Raw genomic sequence first — 26,208 nt, forward strand, 5'->3', positions numbered from 1 at the left:
TGGGTTCACACCCTGTTTAACTACTTTGTATTGTTTTCAAAGGAGGTTTTTCTCTGGTCTAAAGAATAAAATTAAACTGGCATCTCAGCCAAGGGACTGCTGGACTCACATAGCAAAGCCTGCACATGCATCATTACACTATTAGGCACACTGCACAGCACACCCAGGAAAAGCAATTTGCACATGTCCAGACTTCCTTACCCTCACAAAATTTATCTGTCTCAGCAACAGCAGCCAACTATTTGGCAGAAACACAGGGAAAAAATCAGTCTGGAGGAAGGTCTGAATTTATGAATTTCTCTACTAAAATGTAGAGCCTGATTCTCCTATCCCCTCAAAGCAAATCAATATGTTAGTGTCAAACCGTTCACAGAAGGGTGTTAACGATTTCAAGCAATAAACAGATATAATCTGGCACAATCACACAAACCAGAAAGATTCAGTCTATAAATACTGACGCAAAAAGCAACTAAACACACTTGTCCTTCTGGCTTCAAGATGCCTGCAGAGCAGGAGGAGACGCCTAACCAATATATAGCATACAACAGTACAGTCACCTCAACAGCCTCAACTCTCCACACAGGAACTGCTGCACCACAATGCTTTATTCCCAAGTAAAACTCTGTTTTACAAGCATCAAGCATTAGAGTTCAGTATCTCCCAACCTGTAACTCTGCTTTGCTGTCTGTAGACACAAGTGGGTCCCATCTCCCTTAGACCTTCTAGTAGCTGGTGCTACTTGACACACGCTACCAGACACAGATGGACACATCTTATTCCCTTACCTAGCTACAACACACTTGCCATCAAGTCCTGATACTAAAGGACAGCAACATGCTTGGGCTCCACACTTGCAAACAGATTTGTTTCAACTGAGGAATAGAAAGAGCCTCAATAGTTTAAATTTGGTCATGTTAGTGAGTGTCTCTTTAATCTGAATGACAGAAGCAGTAAGCTAGAGCATGGAAGAACTACCAAACACTATTTTCTTCTCCCTTTAGAATAGGAACTGCAGAAAAAAAGAAATTTGCATTAAAAGTCAGGTACCAGACAAATTATAATTTTCTTCATCTAAAATATGATGAAGCCTACTGACTTCCAGGAGAACAACGCAGAGAAAGGACGGACTGTACTTCTCTGGAGAACATACTGCATAAATATATTGATATAGTCTAAAATTTTATAGAAATGGTCATTAATGAGTTTTGTGCATATGATTGGTTAATTAAAAGCAGTGAAGTTGGCCAGTGGCACAGATATACAATTCAAATGGTGGCTTGACTAAAATTGCTTCTCTGACACATTCATTTATAGCACTGTGCAAATGCATCAGAAAAAAACATTTTCTGAATTTAATGATCAAATGAAAACAGAACATAAAATTGAATTACAATGGATTTACTCTCTGAAATTAAATATTGTGCTTCAAGAAAAAGCAAAACCTGCAAGAACTGCCTTTTCCCATCTCGGGTGCAAGTTCTGCTCACCCCTCAGTCCACGGCTCCACACACAGTGCAGTGCGGCAGATGCTCTAGGATGCCATGAAAACATCAACTTTATCTTCACACCAACCTCATGAGGCAGGAGAGTGTAAGCCCTCTTTTAAACAAAGCCGGGCAGAGGTAGGAGGAGACATCTGAGATGCATTAACTAATTTGCCTGGAGTCATGCCCAGGCTCTGCGTACTCCCAGGAATCTGTGCAGGCTGCCTGCACCCAAACACCAGCCACAAGATCAAGGAGCACAGAGACTAGCCACCATCCTCTGGTGCATCCATGTGCCAGAGTCCCCTTCTGTCCCACATGAAGGGGCTCTCTTCCTGATGTGGCAAAAAAGTAATTCTACCCCATCCTATGCAATTTAGTCAGTTTAGTACTATCAGTAAACAACAGAACGTTACTTTTAACGATCTATATAATGGATTAGTTTGCCACTTTAAAGCTGTAGTCAAACATACATTGGACAACAAACTGAAGGCTCCTTTTTTTCCTAACACAGAAAATGATGACCTAATGTTTTCCCACCTCCAAATGAATTTCACATTGGTACAGTACTGAAGGGAAGGGAGAAGTTATTATGGGGAAAATCCTCTCTTTTACCATTAGAGGCGCACAAGCATGAAATATTGCACAAGCATAGGAAGCAATGCATTGGCCCTCAGGGCCTACAGTTTGCCTGCAAAGAAAGTTGTTAAGGGAGAAGCTTAGGCGTATCAGGCAGCTAAAGGCCGTGTTCAGGCCTTGTAAGATGTGAACTCAGCTCCACTTCCCACCTTTCAAGCTTTGAGACTTCTTAAAAACAAACAAAACTTTAACCTTTTCAAAAGTAATCTTGCTTCAGGTGAACTAAGTCTTCTGCACAATGCATATAGCCGTATATGAATCACAACATACAGCATCTACAACAGGAAGGCTTTATGAACAGGGGCTTCTGATAGCAGATGTAAGCATCAGGGGAGCTGGGTGTACTTCACTCCCCGCCATGGGAGAAGGAAGCAGGCTGACAAGCGCATGGGGGGCTGTTGTAGCCCAGAAGTTTATTTAAGTATTTCACATCCCTACATTGGTATAAACTTTCTATTATATCTTTATTCATACCACCCAGATATCTTTTGGTATTAAGCAAACTCAGAGTTGTTAATAATTGAAAGCATCCATCTAGCATCAGAAATATCATTACTTTCATTTTCATACCTACTTCATGGCACTCCAGCACTAAAATATTGCATTTATTTTTCAAGGACATTGATTTATACACATAACTGAAGAACAGAAATCTATGTTTAAGGAGATAGTATCTCTAACACAACCACTAACAAGAAAATTCAGAAAAATAACTGTGTCACTGATCATCCTGGTAAGTCTAACTTAGCCAACAGTAGTCAGAAACAAGCCTAACACACAACTGGAGTCCTGGAGTGCTGGACAAGCATCTAAGAGAGAAAAAGGGAGGGATTAATTTCACAAACCTGCAGAACCACAACAGAATTTAACCTGCAATTAGCATTGCCTCTGATTCAAAGTATTTTAGCAAAATAGCTACTCACTTTGAAAACCTGAGGACAAACTCTCCTTAAAGCTGCATATGCCCAGAATATAACAACTTCAAAAGGTTCCTTTATTGTGAAACCTGAGCTAGAATCTCCCTCAGAACAAACACCTGCTTGGTAAGAATGCCAAAGCACAGTGAAATACCCAAAAGGTCTCCAGTGTATAATGTACCACAAGCCACCAAGATCTGGTAGCACTATGGAAAAGACAGGGCTGACTGCCATCACAAGTTATCACAATCGGTAATACAAGAGATGCACGAGCAGCAGCAGAGTCCTTCCCCCTGCTGAAAACAATAGCTAATCTTTGGTGAAAACGTCACAAATTGTGGACATGCCAAAGGGCTGTGGGTGGTCTTGGGAAGCAGATAAAGCAGTTACATAGGATGAGAAGTTTTCCCTTTCTAGATTAATATTTAGCTTTGTTGCTGTGCAAAAAACCAAAAGACTGCAAATAAGTCCTACAGGATTAGAACACATGGTTTCAAGAGCTGTTTTTCTAATGTACAGCCTTCGCTTTTCAGCTTCCTTCACCACACAGATGTCCATCTCCTGCTTTTTATTTATTTCGTAAAGTTCCTTTACTGTTATTCTTCTATTCTGCTACTTAAAATCCTCATACACAATGGCAGGCAGCTAATAACCTTTTGCCACTCTGGAAGAATCAAGGCCAGCTTGGTACTCACTGGCAGTTGAAAAACTTGTATGTTAGAAACAAAGATCAAGACAAAGATCCTTATGCCTACTGTTTTACTGTAGAGTTGAACTATCACAGGACTAGTGCATGCGCTTCCACGTGCCCTGTTATAAAAACTGACATAGCAGAATAGAAAAGATGAAAACAGATAAAACTGCTTCTGCAGGCAGAGACAATGAGTGTAGTAGGACACTCAAGCCTGGAAAAGGAATGGCAGGGAAGAGGAAAAGATGTCACAGAAATCTGTAAAATCGTGCATGGTGGGAAGAAGGCAAGGATGGAAAGCAAATGATCATTCACTGTTATTAACTGCTTCCTATAGCAGAAACGCAGTGAGCACCTAATGAAATTACTGGAGAGCAATTTTATAACAAAGGGAAGCACTTTTTCAGACGACATGTAATTAAATTACGGAGCTCATGGTCACAGGATGTTGTGGATGCCAGAAATAAAAATAAGACAAAAAATGATTAAATAAATTAATGGTAGAAAAGTCTATCAAGAGCAATCAAAGAAGAATATATGAATGACATACCAAGCCTGAAAGCCCTAAACCACCAACTGCTGAAAGTGAAAAAGATGTAATAGGCTTCATGTTAGCCCTGTTTTTTTTTTTATTGCTCCCATGAGTTTCTGCTACTGACCACTGTCAGAAGCGACACGTAAAGAACTACATGTGCCTAAGGTCTGCTGGATACTGACAGCTTACAAGCTGTCACTATCTGGTGATGTACAAAATGGAACTGTAACCTCTAACTCCTGTAAAAGTGAGCTCTAGCTTCCAGTCAGTATATTAGTTTGCATTGGAAATGGTGGAATTAACCACATTATTGAGAGACTTTGATAAAAGAAACCACATTTACAGTGGGTCAGATTAAAAAGCATCTGATATGAAAACCCTCAAACTGATAATATCCAAGCTTTCTCTAGGGGATACATATATTTTCCCAGAAGGAAAATCCACAATATATTTGTTCTCATAAGTACAAAGGTACACAGTTTCCCCTACCCCGAGATACACAATAACCTCATGTGTCAACAGCAATGCAGGATTTATGGGACTGAATATTATTATCCTTATACATTTGTCACCTTCGATTTTATATTAACATGTATCTAAAAGGAAGTTGTCACTACCTTTATACTGAACAGTACAGAGCCATCTAATAGATAAAAATTTATTCACAGGCAAATACATCTGTCAGGCTCAAATATCTTAATGAATAAGGAAAGGGGAACATATTTGAACTACCATGAAGAGCAGTAACTAAAAGCAGATCTCATCTAGTGTTTACTGCAGAGCTGACTGCTCGAGAGGTAATTAACCCTGCTTAAACTACAGGATTTTACATATGACAATGATTATGGTTCAAAAGGGCTCTGATGTCCGTAAATGTTTACAGTCTTACTTCTCATAGTATTTACATTCCAGAAAAAAAATCAGAAATAGAAAGGACAGATGACAGCAACATACTGGACGAGAGATGCTAGTTAGAAATTCACTGTTTCTCCACTGATAATGAATTCTCAGTGAAACCTGCCACCTTCTGAAAATTAGCCCAGACAAAAGACTGTGGCCAGCACAACATACAATCCTGACATAGCATCTGTAAAGTGATAAACCAAAAGAAAAATAACTAAGTCAAAATAAGCTGATCTGGTAGCCTTTACACTGACCCTTTTGCAGTAATGTTACCAGAAGGAGAAGACAAAGATAATTTTCTCTCTCTTCTAAACTTCGACCACCACCCTACCCATCAGCAAGTCAAAACAACAAAGCACATCCCACCAAAAGACCTTTAGCGTATTACCAAATGAGGTAGTAGATTTGTTCATCGTTGCAGAATTCAAGCTGCAAGGCTCATTCCTTTCAAAAAAGTTTACTTTTAAAACACTAGAGAAATGTAATACTACTCTTGTGACATTACGTTTGTTTTCATTTTTGAGAGAAGTTTTTACAATTTTGTATTGCATCTTGTGATATCTGGTACTTTTTAAATCCCCAACTCCTAGAATCATGAGTTTGTCCTTTTAAAAAAAAAAAAAAACACACAAAAACCACACCCACAAAAAAACCTCTCACTACAACCCACAGAATCTCCCATGTCTCCCCCTCCAAAAAAACCTTAAAAAATAAAATTAGAACAAAAGCTTAAGCCTAAAAGATAAACAACGACCTAAAAGCGATTCTTGCTTTTGAAGACACACTCGTTTTAGACTCCCATTTGGGGACAAGGTGTATTTGTTTCAATGAAAATTTATAACTTTGTTTTCATTTAGTATTTAATTGGCTTTTTTGTGTGTGTTTAAATTGAAGCATTCATTCTTATTTATCAGTACCATAGCCTTTATAAATTCATAATATCTATAAGCATTCTTGTGTAATTAAAGAGAGGTTGTAAAATAAATGTGTTAAGAATAAGTGCAACATCTGAAAACTCCCTCCCCTCCCTTCGCAAGAGCCTTTCTGCTTCCAGTGCTCAGTCTGTCCACTTGCCCTGTCTGCAGATGGGTTGGTTTAGCACAGAAAAACACAAGAGTTCTCCTGTGCAAATGTTAGATATATTCCCTCACCTACAGTAAAAGCTTCTGGTGTCTACCTGAATACATAAAAAGAAAGGTTAAAAAAATACAACCAGGAATTACTATTACTAGAGTATTTCAGGTGTAGTGTGCAGTAGTGTAGTGTGTAGGTGTAGTGTAGTAGGTGTAGTGTGCAGTGTGGGTTTTTTTGTTTTGGTTTGGGTTTTTTTAAAATACTGTCAAATAGTTATTGCACGGACGGTAGCAAATATTGGAAGCAGTGAACCTGAAACATTGGTCAAACATGTAGATAGCATGCATACCCACTTCTGGCAAAGAGACCCGAGAGACAATCCACCCCTCTGCAGCTTTCCTGGAAAACCACAACTCTTCCTCAGTCACTGCTCAATTGATTTTACACTGGGACAGCTAAAGCTTGTCCCAGGTTAACAACAGTTTCTCTCAAGTTAGATACACCTGACCACCCAAAAAAGGAAAGTTTCACCTGGGAAGTGTTAAGCACTCTGTATCATGCACCACTGTTTCCCGGACCAGCTCCTTGAAACTAAAAACAAAGTGGGTGTGGACAGAAGCCACTAGGAAGAACAGCGAATGGGGCAACTTCCATGTCACCCTACTCCCAAAGCAGCTTATTTTAAGAAACTGCGTTTTCCCTGTAAAGTAATTGTACGATTAGATAATCTTAGGAAAGAGGAGCTTCCCATAAAGAAGCACGCTTGGTATATTTAAACAACAAAAATCTGGAGCCTAGTTATGAAAGTGAGAATTCAACTATGAGATGGTATCAAGAGAAATATAGAAAAATGGATCTTCTGTTAATGATCACACATTCGTTTTGATAGTTGCATAAGGGCCTTGCTTCCTATACATATCCTGAATACACATAGGCAACATGATTTTAAAGCCCAACACACACATTTTAGTGGAGAAAACCAATCCTGTATGAAAAATTAAATAAACTTCCTATTCTATGCCAGTGGAAGCTTAGCCCTGAAATCTCTAAATGTTTTTTATGTCTTCTTCCTACTTTTTAGATCTGTTAAAAAAGTTGTGGTTATGTTTCAGCACAATTAACTATGGGAAATCAACGTAGTCAGGAGACTTCAAAGTTCCTTAGTTGATCTGCTGACAGGCTCCAGTGGCAAAAAGTGGACTCATTATTCTGGTTTAGTTAAGCACAAAAGAAAATAAGGCAACTCGAGTTTAAACCTAAATGTTATCTTGAAAGTCTGCTACAGCTACAGAGTGCAACAAACTATGTTGGCTTGCCTAAAAAAGAAAAAAAATGGGCTAAATTTCAAATAATTTTACAAAAGCCAAATAGGTCACTACTTCTTAGTACTAGTTTGATTTTGTAAGGAGCCAAAACAGTTATGCTATTAAATTAAAATTCCACACAAATGACAATAAGTTGTGTAAAGATTTTGTGTGAACCAGCTTTCTGACAAAAGATTACTTTTCTGACCTGGCCAAATTGATTGATTTAGGGCTAGCAACATGAACAAAAAAAATGTCCAAGATATTAGTCAACATTCTTTGATAGATCCCAGTCAAATGTTGGCTATAAATAGCCTCATATTTCTAATCCCGAAAACCTCACTCAGTGTTTCAAAAGTTGCTTTACCTTGAACTTTACGGAATGACTAGTGGTACTGCTCTTACATTATTTAGACAGACTTTTTTCTTCCCTTTGACTGCAAGGAAAATAAAGCAGTCCCAGAGGAAGAATTTGTGACGTGTGAAGGAGAAACTAGAGGTCCAGTTCATAATGTATTTTAAACCCATGTAAAAACCTTCAAGCTCTATGGATCACAAGCCTGAAACATCACTTGTCAATTCACTACTGAAACAATGAGCATTCAGAAAGATACCTTTACAGTATTACGTGCACACCATGCACTCTGCAACTTCAGCTGTCAGATACCAGCTGATCTTTCACTGAGCAGAATTTTTGTTAACAGATAAAAGAATTGTATTCAATATCCAGTGCTAAGTAACACTGTGAACCAGAGCTACAAAAAGGTAAAACAGAAAAGAAGTGTTACTTACAGTTACTAGATGCTCCCGTATGGTTCAACGTGTACTGATCTGCTACCAGCATCCTTTAAGTTTGCTATATACATGTCCCAACAGCTTCATATTCTCCTTCTGTGTAGCATCTCCAACTCAAACATGGGAAAATACACTGCTATGTTTAAACAGACACTTGCTTAATTAGTCTAACAAGGAATGGTTCTTTGGGTGGGAGAAAAGAAAAGCCACCCCTATTCAACTGCCGGTAGATGTAACAGAGGAAACGCCACATGTTGACCGTATAAATGACTGCATTTTCTAATAAGCCAGGAAAAAATGAGAGGGATGGCTATACAGGAATTACAGCAGCATGTGCATACAGTGCATTCTCTACTGAATTGATTCCAGCTTGCAAGACATTGATGTATTTTCTGACTGACTCTGCTCAGGAGACAAGCTTTTGAAACAGTACTTTCAGCCCACGAGCCTTTAGATATCAATCACATCAAGATTTAATCAGCTCGACTTTGGACCAGAACAGCTCCTCACCCTGCAAATCAACCCCTGGACATACATTTATGTTGTTTTTTTCTCCTCAGCTGCCTGTATAAACATGAAAAGAAAAGGCTTAGAAAAACGTATAACAAAGATCCACTCTTTGAAGACAAAATTATTCTTAAGGCTCCTAACCTCCGACTCCCTGAAGGTGCACTGCAGCAATGGTAGAAATTGATTTAATGAAAAGCTTCTATTAGCAAGAGCACTGTTCTCATTGCAAAGTCCCTCCCCCTTGCTATAATCAATAATTTAAGCAAAGCCAAGAATCATGTCAGCCAAAATGACCAAGGTAACTGACTCTCTCTTGCAGAGTAGAAGTAAAATTAAATTAAATTCTGAACGGGAATGTATTCTAGTTTAAACATTAAATTGACCAGAGTTGTGCATTTTGGCTTTCACTTTGAGAAAAGGGGGAGGGATGGACTTATTTGATCCTTACTGAAAACTTCTCAGGTTCAGGAAAGAGCCAAAAATCCACTTCTAAAAAGTAAAAGAAGCCATAACCTTAGATTTAGAGTATTTTATCAGTTATGTGCAAACAAGAAATGTGCTTTACAGTTACAACTCTGAGTATTATGTCAGTGTGACTATACCTATCTCTCAGTGCACTGAAACTATCTCTCTGAGTGAATAACTGAACAAGTGCTTCATATTTAAAATTTAGCCCTGCAGAATCTCAGCTGAAAAGCAATTAAAAACAAAATAATATGAAAAATTAATTTAGTTAATATTAAATTATGTCACTGGTTAGGAAAAAAATAGTTTCATTAAGGAACAGTTTCATGAATAGTTCCAAGAGCAACTACTTAAAGGCTTTTGCTTGAAAATCATATTAGGTAATAAATTAGTCCAGTGTATCAAATGATGTACATATGAAGTGATCAACATAAATGGTGGTTAAAAACAATCCCTGTAACACAACGCCACATAAAAATGGATAAAAATGCCCCAGAGACACTATAAGCAGGGAGCAAAAATATATGCTTCAGATTCAGGGTTGTCCTCCCCTTTTTCCCCCAAGGATTTCTCACCTCTGAAGTATCATGGATAAATCTACTGTGCAAACCGAAGGGCATGCACTACTAGGCTTTAGAAATCCACATCTCAGACGCTACAAGAAACCCACTTAATGTCATTATCTTGAGCTCTGTAGCATCCTGATATTGGACACTTACAGCCTAATGCTGAGTACCCAGGGGCTCCATGCATCTCAAAATGAAGCAATTGAGCCTTAATGGCAAATATATGTGCTTTCATGGGATTGCTTAAAAAAGGCTTCATGTCCCTTTAGGCAGGGACCATGCATCCACACTCAAGCAAGGACTGAGTTCAGAGCAAGGTCTCTGCAGCATGCCAAGTCCCATCTTACAAGACCTCTCCTGGCCCACGGAGATGGCTTGGTACTGCCCTGAATCTGTCCACCTTCCCTTGATGCAGCAGCAACAAACCCAAGACAGCGTGTGGCACCATCTAGTTCACATCTCAGTGGTACATGCTATAGGTTTCTGTGTGTTTAATACCACAGCTTGCAATAGCACAATTGTCACTCAAGGGACCTACGCCCTCAATTCAGCCAATCCCATGTCACTAATTAAAGCTGAATTAAATTTCAGTCAGCTAAAGCTGACTTGAGTGAGAGTTCAGCACATGAGGAACCAGTGCAGCGAGAGACTGGGGTCTAAAGGAGCCACTAACTTGGAGATTAAAGGAAATACCTACAAGTTCAAATATACCAGGGCAGGAACTCATGGGGAATTTAGGTCTTTGTCATTCACAGCACAGGTATCTCCTCCTACCAGGGTCTGAATCCAGTCCTGAGCTAGGATTTTATTTTCTCTTACCAATACTTCAGTATTAAACTTTGACCCAGAGCTCCCTTGTTTTTGCCTGCTTAAGTTTTCAGAACAACTGTGAAGTAACATCCCAGCCTCAAGCACATGCAAATTCCCCAATACTCACCTCTGCTGCTTTACTCTCAATCTTAGTCCATGCTATTTATTGCCACTGTCTTTGTGCTAGTCCCACTTGTCGAAGCTACTATGAACACCCCTGCTTATTTCCAGCTCCTGAATATTTCAGCTTCCCCCCAGTTTGTGCCAAGTTCTCATTTATCTCCACAGCTGCAGTTACCCTCCTTTTGCTCCCCCCTCCAGTGGGTCCCTCCTCTCAACAAGCCTCCAGGTCACACTCCCATCTTGCAACCCCTCCAACCTTCCTCCCCACCCCACAACTCTTCTTGTTTCCCCATCAGCTTTCTCCTCTGCTCAGAGTAGCGGTGATACAAGCTCACCACTGCTACTGAGGCCCAACACTGGTTATCTCTGCAGACGCTCAGAGAAACAACCGCAGCAGCCCAGGCTTTGCGTTTCTACCCTGCAGGGGATTTAGCTGCAAAAAGGCAGGAATTACTTTTGAGCAGGAAACTCCCAGAACTGTACCAGCCATCCCCAGTGTTGTACACCTAGATGAATCGCTGCTACCCCAGCAACTGCGAGATCTTCCAAAAGCTATGGGGCCACTGTAAAGACTGGAGACACATCCTGCTGAGCGGCAATGCGATTTCTCAATCACACCTCCTGCAGCTAAGGAGCACAGAAGATGACAAACAAGCACCCAACCAGGCTGCCAAGAGCTCTGAGCACACAGAGGCCACCTAGCAGGATATACCCATGTTCACAGCTTGCCTTGATGAACAGGGGGCCACAGGTTGAAAGTCCTCCTAAAGGTAACACTGTTTTTTCTTTCCCTTCCCCAGAGATTTCTATACCCATTTCAAAGCATCAATCAGGTAGACTGAAGTTTGGCCTGAGCTCTATGCAGCATTCAGAAGTGCTGAGGCAGAGGTTTACTGGATCGATTTTGGTCGTAATTTGTTATTACTTACACAGCTTTATGAACTGGGAACTTTTTTTTTTTTTAAGGAGGGGTGGTTAGTCTGATACTAGTTGATGGTGGCTTTTCTGTGCAACTTTCTGCCTTACCATCCCTCTGAAAGAGCTATCAGAGTCCTGACTTTTCCTCATTACCTTCTCTGGTTTCTCTCCTGTGGTTTGTTTTCCCTTCCTCATTGCCTGGTCATGTGTCTGACTGGACCTGAACTCTTCCCATGGTCTCAGGAGAGACCTGTGGAGACATACAGTCCTAGGCATAGAAGGTGCATTCAACCTCAGAGAGGACATGCAGGATCGAGAATTACACCTGTCCAACCCTGAAACAATAGAAGCTTGGAAAGCTTCCAAAAATAGTTTGTCAAGTTAAGTACCAGACATAATAAAGCTGTTCACCACTTCTGAAACTCGAGTTTTCCCTACAGATGCTCAGAAGACACACAGAATGAGCCCTGTAGAAAATGCACTTCCCACTATCTCTTAACATTACACATCAATGTAAACTACACTTTGGAACTGGGGGAAACTTGCAGTGCTCTGAAGATCTTGTGAACTACTCCATAGCTTCCACCCAGGCAGTAGTACGACACTGGCATTCACTTTCCTGTGTTGTCTCACCACAACCTCTATTCCCCGTTGTCACCTTTCACTTTCCCCTGCCAGTATTCTACATGTTCCAGCAGCCAGGCCTACAGGCATTTGTTTACCCCACAACTACAGTTTGCTGAGTAAAAAATATTAATTTTTAAAACACTTGAAATCATAGCACCGCACTTATACAAAGCAGCACTCTGATTTTTGTCCAGATTAGGAATTATATACTTTACTACACTAGCAAGGAAAGTGTCTCTGAAAAGACAAACACCAAACAAGAAATGAAATATCAAGGGCAAAATAAGCCAGCTTGTTAAACTCACATTGAGCAGCCAGAATTTCAGCTGGAATAACATCAAAATTAATGAAGCTACATCAGTTAGGACAGGGCCACATTTGACACTAATTTAGCCAAAGCACTGAGGTAGGCACCACAATGCTTTGGTAGTCAAAGCACAGCCACTAGACAGTAACTGTCTTTGAACTCAATTTCCCCTGGCCCCAGAGCACCCAGGGAGAGATGTCACACTCGGATAGAGCTGTGTTTGGAAAGAATATGACAAGGCATCCTAGACCCTTCAGGCACAATACAGCAGATTAACCAAGAAGTGTGTGGTGGGTTGACCCTGGCTGGACATCAAATTCCCACCAAAACTGCTCTATCACTACCCTCCTCAGCTGGATGAGGAAAGTATAACAAAAGGCTTGTGGGGTTGAGATAAGGACAGGGAGATCACTCTCCAGTTACCATCATGGGCAAAGCAGCATCAACTTGGGGAAATCAGTTTAATTTATTACCAATCACATCACAGTAGGATAATGAAAAGTAACACTAAACCTTAAGAACACCTTCCCTTCCACCTTTCCCTTCTTCCTGGGCTTAACTTTACTCCTGATTTTCTCTACCTCCTCCTCCCCAGCAGCGCAGCTCAGTTCATCACATGTTGTCTCTGCCACTCCTTCCTTCTTGAGGAGAACTCACACTCTTCCCCTGTCCAGTGTGGGTCCCCCACAGGGTCACAAGTCCTGCCAGCAAATCTGCTCCAGCATGGGCTCCTCTCTCTCCATGGTCCACAGGTCCTGCCAGGAGCCTGCTACAGCGTGGGCTTCCCATGGGGTCACAGCCTCCTTCAGGCACAGCCACCTGCTCCAGTGTGGGGCCCTCCACGGGCTGCAGGTGGACATCTGCTCCACCGTTAACCTCCACAGGCTGCAGGGGCACAGCCTGCCTCACCATGGTCTTCACCACGGGCTGCAGGGGAATCTCCGCTCTGGCACCTGAAGCACCTCCTTCCGCTCCTTCTTCACTGACTTTGGCGTCTGCAGGGTTGTCTCTCTCGTATGTCCTCACTTCTCTCTCTGGCTGAAGTTGCCTTTGGTTCCCCTCCCTCCCTGCCCCTTAAATATGTTATCCCAGAGGCGCTACCACCATCGCTGATGGGCTCAGCCCTGGCCAGCAGTTGGTCCGTCCTGGAGCCGGCTGGCACTGGGTCTATCAGACACAAGGGAAGCTTCTAGGAGCTTCTCACAGAAGCCACCCTGCAGCCCCCCTGCTACCAAAACCTTGCCACGCAAACCCAATACAGAGAGTGATTTTTAAAACAAAGACAGACCCAGAAAAGGAAGAAATTTCATTTCTGCACTGCAGGGTAGATAACCAGCTGGACAGAGCCTGCAACAATTCATTTGTGAGTGTTACTTGATGCGCATCCCACTTAGCCTGTGGTTGCTGCTCCAGAACAAATGTCCTGGTTCTTGCCTCCTGTCTGCAGAATGCTTGGGAACCACCAGGCACCTCAAGAGACACCAGGCAGGTAATTGGATCAAGCCCTCCCTGAGGAGGAAAATTAATGGCTCTGATGAAATAAAGAATTGTTCTTCATCTTTTTAGTAAACAGTAAGTATGAAACTGCAACTGTTACCATACAACGCATCCTGGAAGGCCTCTTCTGTGGTTACAAATTCCGGTAATTGCAAGCAGAGTTTGGGAGAGCATGCTAATCACTACCGTATAAAACATCTATCCTCCCATTCCTAAATTTAAGCAAGCTAATTCACTTTTACATACCTATTTTTATTAACCATCCTAATTCAAAAGGATGATGATCACCCCTCTTTACCACGGTAACTTTGGGTTTCAAGTCAGAGCGCTTACCAAGCACTCAAGATAAAGATTTAGGTAGCTCCACTGAGAACCACAGGGTAAAACTGGCCTGGCTGCCCAAATACAGCACGTGGCCTCCCTGTGCAATGGATAGCAACAGTGTGTACTCAAGAGAGTCATCTTTCAAGTTCAATTTACTATCAAGTTCAATTTATTTTATGGCCTTCTACCTGTAGACCCTGAAAACTGGTCATCACTGTGGACACTATAACTGTGTGGCCTTTCAGGTTTTATTTTTTTTTAAACTGGTTCCTTTTTCTTCCCTAAAATCATTTTAGAGGCATAGCTAAAAGGAAGATACACATGCAGTTAGTTACTCCACATACAGAATGTTACCTACACAAACACTGCGGATATACAGCAATAGTCACATTCCCTATTTCATAAGCAGTCAGCAAACTGTCATGTCTGAGACTATAAAACATGCACTGTTCTTTGTACGTGGTTATCTGCAACATGCAGGATTGAAAAAACCCAGCTCAATACTAAAAGTTGACAGGCCATTAGGATGCACAGTGGGTGTGAACTAGAGCCTCTTATCCCCAAAAATCTGAAAATTGGGTGTTTACCTAGACCCCTACAATCGTACAGATGATAATACAAGTCCTATAATACTAGAGAAAGAATGTATTTATCCACAGTGTATTTGAATGTATTTCTACTACCATAAAACTTTTTCCACACTCTGGAACACAGAAAACATGTTCTGAAGTAAATAACATACTTGTTGTCTATATCAGATAGGTACTGCAAGGGAAAAATTATGCTTTTAAGAGGACATCCATTTTAATTTTGTCAAAGATGCTGGTTAAAATCAGAGGCAGAACTTGACCATTGGTATAAATCTTCCTGACTCGTTCATGATTTGCTGTAATTTTTATTGTATTAGAGGGCTATTCTATCCAGTCATACTGTTATTTCAGAATACTATGGTCTATTTACAGGAGTGACACTCCTGATTCCCAAGGGCCAGTCTCATTGCTGTCATTTCTGCACTGGGTTGAACTCATTTATTTGTAACCAGCTATTAAACTGCCCTCCTGGATTTGCACAGAGACCAGCAGCAGAGAGGCATTTGCTACACAGCAGGCACATACAGCGGCAGCACTCCCTGGAAAAGAGGATGCTTGTACTTTTGATATCCCCTTGAAGAACATTTTTGAGCAAGGAGAAACAAAACACTCTGCGAGCCAAGGGCTGAGAGGCTGGGGAGCCAGAGGAGGCTTCTGCCTCTGCGCAGTCTGCAACAGCTTGGAAGAGAGCAAGGAGGGCAGGAAAACTTGCAGCTCTCTAGCACCAAGTGCCCCACATCTCAGGGACCTTCCTAATTACAGGGCTATTAACTGATCTGGAAGGAAAGGGGTTTGTTCAAATTAAGAAAAAAAAGGAAGCAAAAGCAAACTCCAGTATTTTTCTTGGTTTTGACACAAACAGATTTCAGAATTCCTTACTTCTCCCAGACATTTCCCTGATTCATCATTAAAGATTTTTTACATAGAGAGCTGCACTTTACTAAGGAAGGATAACTTTCCACTGAAACTGTTCTTCAGGTGAGAGGAAGTTTAAGAAACATCCCTACCTTCTATACACTTTCTGGTGAGCTTCTTCATTAAAAAAAAAAAGCCAAACTGAAAATGGCACTAACATCATCCTCATCCTCCCCTAGGTTTGGGCTCTGCGGTGTCCACTTGACTCCTGCTGTTCACAGTACACTGACTTATAAAAAGTAGGTGAAACTGGTGAATACATAGAGACAAAGAATAGGTAGAGGGTGTAATTACACAAGACGCATTTGCTTTGAAAACTAGAATAAGGAAATTTGCTGGAGAGAAGAGGAAGAAGCATTCACCATGATTTAAAACCAGCTCTGCTATCTGCAGTTCTAAAGACATCTGGAGCTGGCCTTCGGTAACACACAACATGCTCTCGGAATGACAGCAGAGTCAGCTGGATCGGTGCAGTCAGTCCTGAGGCCAGTGGAGGAAAGGTAAAAGTCCTTAATAAAGAAATCTCTGAAAGTTTAAGTCAATGCAGTTCTTGTCAAGAAGCAGATATAATTTCTTTGAAGAAGAAAGAAGAGTTTCCTCAAAACACAATTCTTATACTATACAGTGCTTGTGGTGTTCGGTGCCCCTGTTATTAATGGACTGTTACATTTGTTTAAGAACATTACTAGTCAACAACGTTAACATCTGTTTAATAGCCAGCCAGTTGTTTTGCACCTTTAAATTGGGTTGACTTATTTTTGCCTCCTCAATCAGAAGGTCAAGTCCCTTGGAAACACCTTTTCACTAGACCACAAATAAAAGTATCCTACCCTAAGAAGAGTTCAGGATAATTTTGTCTAAACAGTGACGCATCCCCAGTGCAAACAATTAAGCTTAAAGGTAAATTTTTCAGTGCCATTGAATTACATACCTCCAAAAAAACCACAAGAGAACAAAAGAGAAAACCAACACAAAACAGTATTAATTTTTCCAGGATTTGAATAACAAATTGTGTTAACAGGTGGAAGATGACAATAAAACAATTTAGAAGCCCGGGAAGTAGTATATTGTCATTGTCAACAGTGTCCCCTCAGTAAAATAGTATTTCTATCATATTCCTATGTGTATTAAATTGCTAAACAGAATCTCTGGATTGAACATGAATAATTATCCTGTTCTCAGAACTCTTCATTCCCCTTGCCAGAAGCCGTATGACTAAAACTGTCTATTTTTGCAGATTCTTCTCCCAGATGCCTTTCTCCCTTTGGTCCCTAACATACATTATTGGAGCATAAATGCAAGGGTTGGAGAGCACCAAGCCATGAAGACCCTAGGCGATGCTCTCCTCCCACCCAGATGCAATGGCAGTGAGGAGCCCTGGCCATGCCCAAGATCTGACCTCCAGGATGGACACCCGCCAGGGCTTACTGCACAACGCCCAGTCAGGAGGGCTTCCCTTCACCCCTGCTGGCACAGAGGTACAAGGAATGGAAGACTGCACTAAAAAGATGGGAAAGGTCTACTGCATGCCCCACATGCTTCTGGGGCAGGTGGCCTGAGCAGGTTGGGGCAACACCTCCACTGAAGGGACATTTAAAACCAGATGAGACAATCACGAGAGAGCCGAGAGACCACCAATGCTTGCTTTCTGAGGTTTCTTCTTCTTGCCTACTCCTTACTTCTCCAAGAAGCGAAAAGTCTATTTCATGATCACTATGTCCAAGACAGCCTCCAACCATGACAGGACCCACAAGTCCTCTGTTTGCAAACAACAGGTCCAGCAGGTCACCTTCCCTAGCTGGCTCCCTCACCAGCTGTGTCAGGAAGTTATCATCCACACACTCCAGGAACCTCCTAGACCGGTTTCTCTCTGCTGTATTGTATTTCCAGCAGACGTCTGGTAAATTGAAGTCCCCCATGAGAACAAAGGATAGCGATTTTAAGACTTCTCCCAGCTGCTTATAGAATATTTCATCTGCCTCTTCATCCAGTTGGGTGGTCTATAACAGACCCCCACTGTGATATCTGCCTTACTGGACTTCCCTCTGATTCTTACCCATAACTGCTCAACCCTATCATCACCATCATTAAGCTCTAGACAACCAAAATACTCCCCAACGTACAGGGCTACCCCACTGCCTCTCCTTCCCTGCCTATCCCTCCTGAAGAGTTTATAGCCATCCATTGCTGCACCCAGCAGGAACTTATCGCCGTTGTCCCCTACCCCTTAAGTCACTGTGTTCAGCCAGGCAGAGAGAAGATAGGGAATCCTCTGCATCATGTGTCCTGTTGGCTTGTTGGGCCTGACTCAGGGGAGCTAGGGTGTGATTCCAGTAGCCAAACTCACTCTCAGACTCCCTGATACTCCTCAACCTACTCACCTCCTCCCGGAGCTCTGTCACTAAGCAGAGGCCTTCCTCTCTCTCCCCGGGCGCAGCTCCCACGTGAGTGCTCACTGCTGCCCTCCGGTACAGGTGTAAGAGCAGGGCACACCCTGCAGCCAGACACCTGGGTGGCAGTGTGCTCCCCTTGGAGCTGTCTGGGAAGCTGCATCAGGCGTGGCAGGTGCAGAGCTCAGAGGCCATGGCTTTCTGCCAGGTGGATACCACTGCCCTGTGGTTGAGCTGGCAGAGCTTCAGCGCCCTCCAGGCACACCCTTCCGTGCCAACTGCCACGCCATGCCCTTGCTGCCGTACCACGCCCAGGTCGCTAGCGCTCCCTAAGGGCTTCTTTTATACTTGCCTAGGGATGGCACATTACTCAGATCTAAAAGGCTGGAGCCCCTGAGACCAACTAGAAAATATTCCCTCGAACAAGTCAGTCTGGAGATATTTGCACCAGTTGGGATTTCTGCTTTTTTCTGCACCAGCAGCATGGCTTTTTGCACCCCCCTTTTCAGCCTCCCAGAGGGAGCTGCAGGGGAGCCTCAGAAACTGGCCCATTTCATCACGTCCAAAAGCCGTCCTGGCACCCATGGCAACCTGACATTTTATTTCTTAGCTCTCTTCTGTTATATCAATTAATAGTCCACTTTGGAAAGAAAGAGAAACACTTAGTGAAACAATTTCATCAGAGTGGAGGTAAATTCAAGAGAGCTGATCATACTAAAAGATGGATGTAAGCTACAAGTTGCAGTAGTTGGATGTTTTTACAGTCCACGAATACTTATGTATACGGGCATCTTAAAACCAGTGATCTAGTCCAGTATGACAGGTCCTATGTCCTTCTTAGTGCTCCCTGACAATAACCATGGGGATGAGAAAGAAACACCTCTACCACTTTGATCTTGAAAGGCAATTTTGAAGTTTTCTAGGGCTTCCTGTTTATTTTTAACTCTTTTCTCAGAGACTGAAGTCAGATATCTGGACATCTGCTTTTCTATAACTGTCTGTTTCTAATACATTGGTTGTTCGTATGGTGAAGGTAGCATAGAATTTTAAAAAGCCCTTTATCCTGCTTAGAAGAGTGGTGAACTCTGGGGGCTTTATCAATTGATTTTTTTTTTTTTTAATTAGGAAACCCCCATACTCAGCAGGCGAAAGTTCCCCTTTATTTCCATATTGCAAACCACAGCTCAGCTAACACTTGATTATTTAAATAAGCAAAATTGCCAACACCTCAAAACAGCTTAGAAATTCCCCCTTCCTGAGTGCTGAAACAGGTTATACACCATAGAGTGGCAATACACATGTGGGAAGAAAATTTTAAACAGATTATTAAAAAAGAAAGAAAACGTATGCTAGCTTTTAGCATCTTAGGCCACCTGTATTTAATTAGACTACTTGGAATGACTCTAATTTAGTTTTCAGTGAATATAAATTTTCTACCCACAGTTTCTCACTGCTAAACCTGGGGCAACTACAAAGGCAGAAGGAGCCAACAAGCTCAGCATTAAGTTATCTCAATACCTCCTATTGATCGTTTATCCAGAAAATGTTATCAGTGATGTCACACATATTATATCAAGTATCCTGAGAAATAATATTAACTCAAACAGCCATTTTAGTAAATCGAAAACATTTTCATTTTGCATGCAAAGAGGTGACTTTTCATGAAAAGTTTCTCTCTTCGCAGCACAGTTTTACATATCAAAAAGAACATCAGAAGATCCATTATGTGTCACACAGCAGGGATTTCTGGCTGTGATTTTTAAAAACCCTACACATTAAAGTAACAATCAGTATTGTCAACAATACGCACGACCGACATGTAACGCAACTGTGGATTTGGACCAAGGTGGTCTCCAAACAGTATATAATCTCTGCACTGTAATAATGAAAATACAAACAATATATAGCAAACTTCTTTAGCCCCATGTCACCCTTGAGAGCTGGACTGCCTCCCCTTCTCTTGACAAAGGTCTACCTTTATATACTGGCCTGGATATTAAAAAAAAAAGTGACAAAGTCCATTAACTAGAGTAAATGAGATCTCTAGAGTTTTAAAAATGAGAGATGTGTTGTAAATCACAACAGAGCCAGTGCAGAAATCGTCATTACTAATGAAATAATTAATGAGCCCAGGCTTCCAAAATATGAAATACCATGGTTTTCAGCTTCTGAGTTGCTGTATGGAACTGCTGCACGTAGAAAACAAAACACGGAAATTAAATGACCCAAGGTTTGGGAAGACTTTTTTTAAAATAAAAGAATATCAAAAAATGACTGGGGGCAGAGGGGGGACAGTCACAAAGATCTGAATTAGAAAAGTAAAGATTTTTGCTGAACCTAAAAATCACCATTCAGAAAAGTTAGTTTGTTGTGTGTAGGCAGCTATCAGTAATTTGGCATCTCCAGATAATCATGTGCTTCTCACAACACATACCCATTAAGAGCAATTATTTCTAAACTAGCAAAAGGTGCAATTAGCATATTTTTAGGACCGTCTATAGCATTTGCTGGTGCCTTTCCTAAAGCAGCAGTAAAGCCTCTAGGGACTGAGCTGGAGGCTGCCAAGCATTCCCAAGCAGACAAGGAGCTGCATGCAAGCCTGGCACTTCTGTTCGATGCAATCCATTTCCCCACCACAATTAATTACCTATCTCCTTCCAGCCACCAGCTGAGAGGAATTAAGCAATACATTTCTAAAACAGTGGCTGTGAGCAGCCTTTACTTGCATACCTGTTTCATCAGGCGAGCTCAGCGAGGCACTGTCCTGGGACAGCGTAGTCCAGCTGGAGTCCTCATCGCTTGGGGCCAGGTTTTGAATCCTATGGAGGGCACAATCTGTTTTGGCCCCAGTTTTTGGATGGTCTTTCTTAGTTTCAGGGCTTGATGACACTGTGGCAACTTGGCCATCCTCTGGGCTTGACAGCTTGTTTTGTTTCCGGGGCAGGACTTCCCCGTTGACAATAACGGTAGAAGCCTGGCTGTTGCTTTGTGCAGATTTATCTTCCATCACAACAAAGCTCTGCTCTAGATCTCTAGCAGATGTCTCTAGATCTGCATAGTAATTCAGGAAGCTCTTGGTCCTTCTTGGTTGCGAGGGTAATATTTCACAGCCAGAGGAATCCTGTGGGATCGGCTCTTTGCCTTCAAACTTCTCAGAAGTTACGTTTATGCCCGCAGTGGTACCGATGTTTTTGTTGGGATCCTGCTGTCCTTGCTCAGCAGCTTTCCTGAGCTGGTTTTCTCCATTCTTCACCAGCTTTATATTAGCAGAGCTGTTCCCCAGAAGGGGTTGCGCTGCTGGATCGGAAAGACCCATGGCTGTCTGAATATTAGTCAGCGCGTATTTTTTCCTGCATTTCGGAGGAGTGCTGTTCTTGGTCTCCGTGTGCCTAATTTCTGCATTCAGAAGTTCATTATGGGAGGAGCGCAGGTTAAGGGTGTTCGGCGGGGTGGCGGGGCTGTTGCGGTTCACAACGTCTGTTGTGCTGCTGCTTGCCATAAACACTGCCAACGAGTCCACACCGGAATCAACTAATAAAGCAAAAGAAAGAGTTGTGAAACACATTTATTATGTACACTATTTTACTAGGGCTTCTGGTAAAGGGATGTGGCACTTTATGTAATTGTTTTAAAGTAGGAAAATTACCACAACCTAAGTGGCTAAGAGAATAGACAAAAGCTTAGCTTATTAAATAAGGAAAAACAGAGGCAGAAAAATATAGATGGATCATCAGGACCACGAAGCTGAGAAAAAGCAGAAAGCTTAACCCTATACAAGGCAGTTTTAAGGCAGTTTTTTCATGTCTGATTCTGTTGGAGGCAGGCTTGGGGCAGGAGAGGCACCCTTTGCAAATGTCTGGGAGTCCAGACCTCGTCCTTATCATCATTTCATTTTAATATTTCACCTCTACCTCCGACAAGGAGGAGGGGAAGAGTGCTCACCACTAGGAAGCAGAAAATTTGAGGTTTCTAAGCAGACTGAAGGCAGATGCTGGTCCTTTTTCATCTAGGGTAGAACTCAAGTACTGTTAATTTTAAGCCTGACTGGCCAGTCAGCTGCTGCCTCTTAATACCTGCATTTTCTCTGCTCTTTGTCTGTCTCCCCCCCCCCCCGCCCTCCCCGCCCGCCTTTTTTGCAACGGGGAAGTAGATAGACAGAAAGCAGGAAATACAAAAATAGAGTATTTTACAATACTGTATTTGATTTTGGGGGGGGGGGTGTGTGTGGAGGAAATCCCTTGACAAAATATCCTGCTCAAATTCAATCAACTTTAAAAAAGGGCTGCTCCAGAGACTAAGACTAAGGCTTACTGTTTCTGCAGCTGACAAATGTTCAAACTTAAGGATAAAACATACATCCTAGGGCAGAGTACACATATTCCACAGTTAAATAAAATCATTCTTTTGTCTACTTGGAGACAAGTTTCTGATTTTAATTAGCCGGGGCACAGCTCACATTTTGAAAAATATTGTTTGTTGAGGGAACAGATTTTTAGACTATGAAAAAGTGATCAAAAGTATATTTTTAAATAACTCTCATTTGTTCCTGTAGTGTCTATTTATGGCTCCCACTAACCTGCACAAATACTCCATGAACACCCAAATTTACATACTGTAGTAGTCAGTGTCACTTGACACCTGGGTACCAAATTAGAGTCCAATTAATAAATCACTCCCTCCTGCCACAGCATGAAACAGCCTTTCTGTTGTTCCTAATTCTTAGATATCACTGACTGCTTATATTGCACATAAAAACGTACCTGGGGCTTATCCAGTAATGAAAAGCTATAATTTGAGCTAGCCAATGACAGATCATTCCAGCTGAGTTGTGCTGCATCCTTGTATATTTGGTATATGACAGAACTGACTTCTGTACAGATTTACAAGAGATTAAATATCCGGGTTTTAAAAGTACATACACCTAAACACAGACTGAAAAGGAACACTTCACAATGTTACCTAAACGCACACACAGTTGCTAGTGTTCCCTTCTCTTCAATGTGCTGTCAAAGCTGTGCACTTACAAACAGCACTCTGGTTAATTTAAAAAAAAAAAAAAAAAATCAAGCAGATCAAGTACACTCTTTGTTCTCCGAATCACCCACTTAGAACAACTTCTAAAACTTGTTCAATATCAAATTTAAACTAAGTTTTACAGATTTTCGTGTCTGCCATTTCCTCAAGCATCGGTCAGTCTAGACCAGTTACATTCTTCAGAAGACAGATCACCCCATGCACACCGTGCAAAAGCCATCAGCTTAGGTAACAGTTAACGAACATCCTATAGACAATTTCAGCTTTAGCCACAAAAGACTTCTAAAACAGAGCCATTACATAATTTGAAGGAACTTTGTAAATGTACTTCTTAAATACATCAATAAATGTCGCTTTCTGCATCTCGCATAAAAACAGCCAAGTATAATGCAAGCAAGGTCACATCTGATCCAAGATAATGTTACCAAACCACGTATTTTAATCTAAAAAGCATGAAATAGCTTATGTTTATGGACTGGCTGCTTTATATTTTTTCTCAGAAGTCTGACAATCTGGAAGTCACATTAAAAAAATAATGAGTAGGGCAGGATAATTTTGACCCACTGCCTGACCTTTAGAATTTTAAGGAATTGCAGAGTATCTATGGATTTCACTAGCTTACATTTTATGATATGCTTCAGGAAATTAAAACAAAGCATTTTTTTTTTTTTTCAATCAACAAATACAACTGCCACAATCTGGAACAAAACTGAAATTTATTTTTGTTCCTTGTTAGAAGTGCTTCACCCAATGTTTTCCACTGTTTTCACCACTGAACAAATTTCTTAGAAAATAATCTTCCTAGATAAAGCTTAAGTATCTGCCTGCTGGATTATCTTTAGCCAGTCTCCTGCCATTAGCATTTCAGTTGTCAAAAATATTATAAGATTAAGCACATAGAAACATTGAAACAAAATGTATTATGTTTTACTAATCTGCTTGACAAGGCCCCCCTATGGCTTTGCGATGAACATTGGCACGTGGATCAACGAGTGAGCCAAAGCCTCCAGAACTCTTCATGACCCAAGCAGTGTTTGTAAGTTGGGTTGGTATATGATCATAAGCAGAAAAATGTCCAAATGAATCTTTCACTAGACACCACCTCCTCTCCTGACCCCTCTTCAGATGATCCATTGATCAAATCAATGAACATGCAAACAGTACCACAAGGCACGCACAAAGAGAAGCAGGTTTTCCTCTCAAAGGACAGGCACCTGCTCACTGGCCATCACCCTGCGCTCCCAGCCAGGTTCTGGGATACACACAGCCAGCATCGCTCCGCTCTTGGAAACAGATATAAAGGTGGGAAAAAAGGAAGCAACAAAAGAGGCAAAAAGAGAATAAGAACTACAGATGGAAAGGGGCAGGTCTTGCGTCTTAAGGGCAGAAGTTGCTACCAGACCAGGACTAACAAGAGTGCTGGAAATGTTTGAATGCAAGGAAATGCTTAAACACACTGGAAAAAAACACAGATTGTGTAGTAGAACGGCATAAGAAAGAAGAGCAATAGCCTGTCCCTACTTCCTTATACAGGACACGTGATGCTTAAGACACGTCACTTTTCCCAGAGGAAGCACATCCCAACTTGCTAATTAAAAACTTAAAGGAAATGTAACTTATTTCTGTGCCTGTAATATCAAGACTGAATTTCCAGTCGGTGACTTCCCATATGCTTTATTTTGTCTCTCTTGCTGACCCTGCCTCCCTACCTAACGCACACCGGTGCTACGCCCCTCATCAGCTAACCAACACCCCGTGCCAGGGGTCCTGCACCCCGGCACCCCCCGCCACAGGCAGATGCCATCACCCCTGCTTGGGCAGCTCCTTACGCTGCCTGGCCACCAGCAATGACAACGCTACCAGCATAGGGCACCCCTTTTTCAACTCCTTTGCCTTCTGCTGAAAAGCAAACACAAACTGACAAGCAGACCAGGAAGCACTGGGGTTGATACGTGTATCTCAGCTAAAGCAGGGTGAACAGTGGTAAGTTATAAGTGAGTAAAAATAGGGTATTATAATAAAACATATTGGACTCTGGTGAAAAACTAAGAAAATTTAGGATGTTATAATTAGTGGGAATAATATATATTTGTGTATAATTAATACACTATATATACTAATAAAAACACTGGTGCTTAAAGACAGCACTTAAGTAGGTAGATCTGTCATAGCAATTAATGATTTTAGCTTGCTTACTTTTTAAAACAAATCACAGTCTCAGTTGCATACTTCCAACATTTAGAAACATACCTACAGATATAAATTAATATACTTTCACCACTGTAATGTGTTTGACACAAAGTGGTCCCAGTCTTCTAAGTATCATACTGATACAAATAACACTATTACTTGAAGGGCTTTTACTGATGTTTTTCAATCTTGTCATGAACCTTACAGAGCTAGAAGGAGGAGAAAGAAAATGCCATTGCAAACAGAAAACAGTGCATGACTGATTTGGTCTTTACTTCTAATAAGGCTTTTTTTGCATTGTATTGTCTATAGGAATGTTTTTTTAAAAAGCTGAAGAGAGAGTTTATTCAAAAAGGTGCTGTTAAAAAGAGAATAAAGTGCTTGCTCTTTTTCATGTATAAGTGCAAAATGAAAGCAAAACATGGGCCTGGGAAGAAGGAGGAGGAAAAGGGAGGAAAGGTTTCACATATTTGCATAGCAGAATCTTTTAAAGGGCATCTGACCTGGAAGTACTTCTGACATGGCTCACGGGGCGTCAGCAATGCATCAGGAAATAGATTATAATTTGAAATCTGAAAAGAGGGATCATTTAAGAATTAA

At 41.5% G+C, this 26,208-nt stretch overlaps 1 protein-coding gene across 12 annotated transcripts in view; it reads right to left on the minus strand.

The window, feature by feature from the left end:
* The window catches only part of APBB2 (amyloid beta precursor protein binding family B member 2), a 193,092-nt gene that overhangs the window by 79,489 nt on the left and 87,395 nt on the right, over nt 1-26,208 (minus strand). For 7 of the 12 annotated variants that reach the window (XM_064449328.1, XM_064449329.1, XM_064449327.1 and 4 more), the window contains one exon: nt 21,115-21,915. In XM_064449328.1, coding sequence (XP_064305398.1) covers nt 21,115-21,915 — 801 coding nt within the window. Of the gene's footprint in view, nt 1-21,114; nt 21,916-26,111; nt 26,181-26,208 lie in introns of all 12 variants that reach the window. The other 5 variants (XM_064449332.1, XM_064449338.1, XM_064449337.1 and 2 more) reach the window with 1 other exon arrangement.

The sequence above is a fragment of the Phalacrocorax carbo genome, chromosome 4 (genome assembly GCF_963921805.1).
Source record: "Phalacrocorax carbo chromosome 4, bPhaCar2.1, whole genome shotgun sequence".
Taxonomy (NCBI): Eukaryota; Metazoa; Chordata; class Aves; order Suliformes; family Phalacrocoracidae; genus Phalacrocorax; species Phalacrocorax carbo.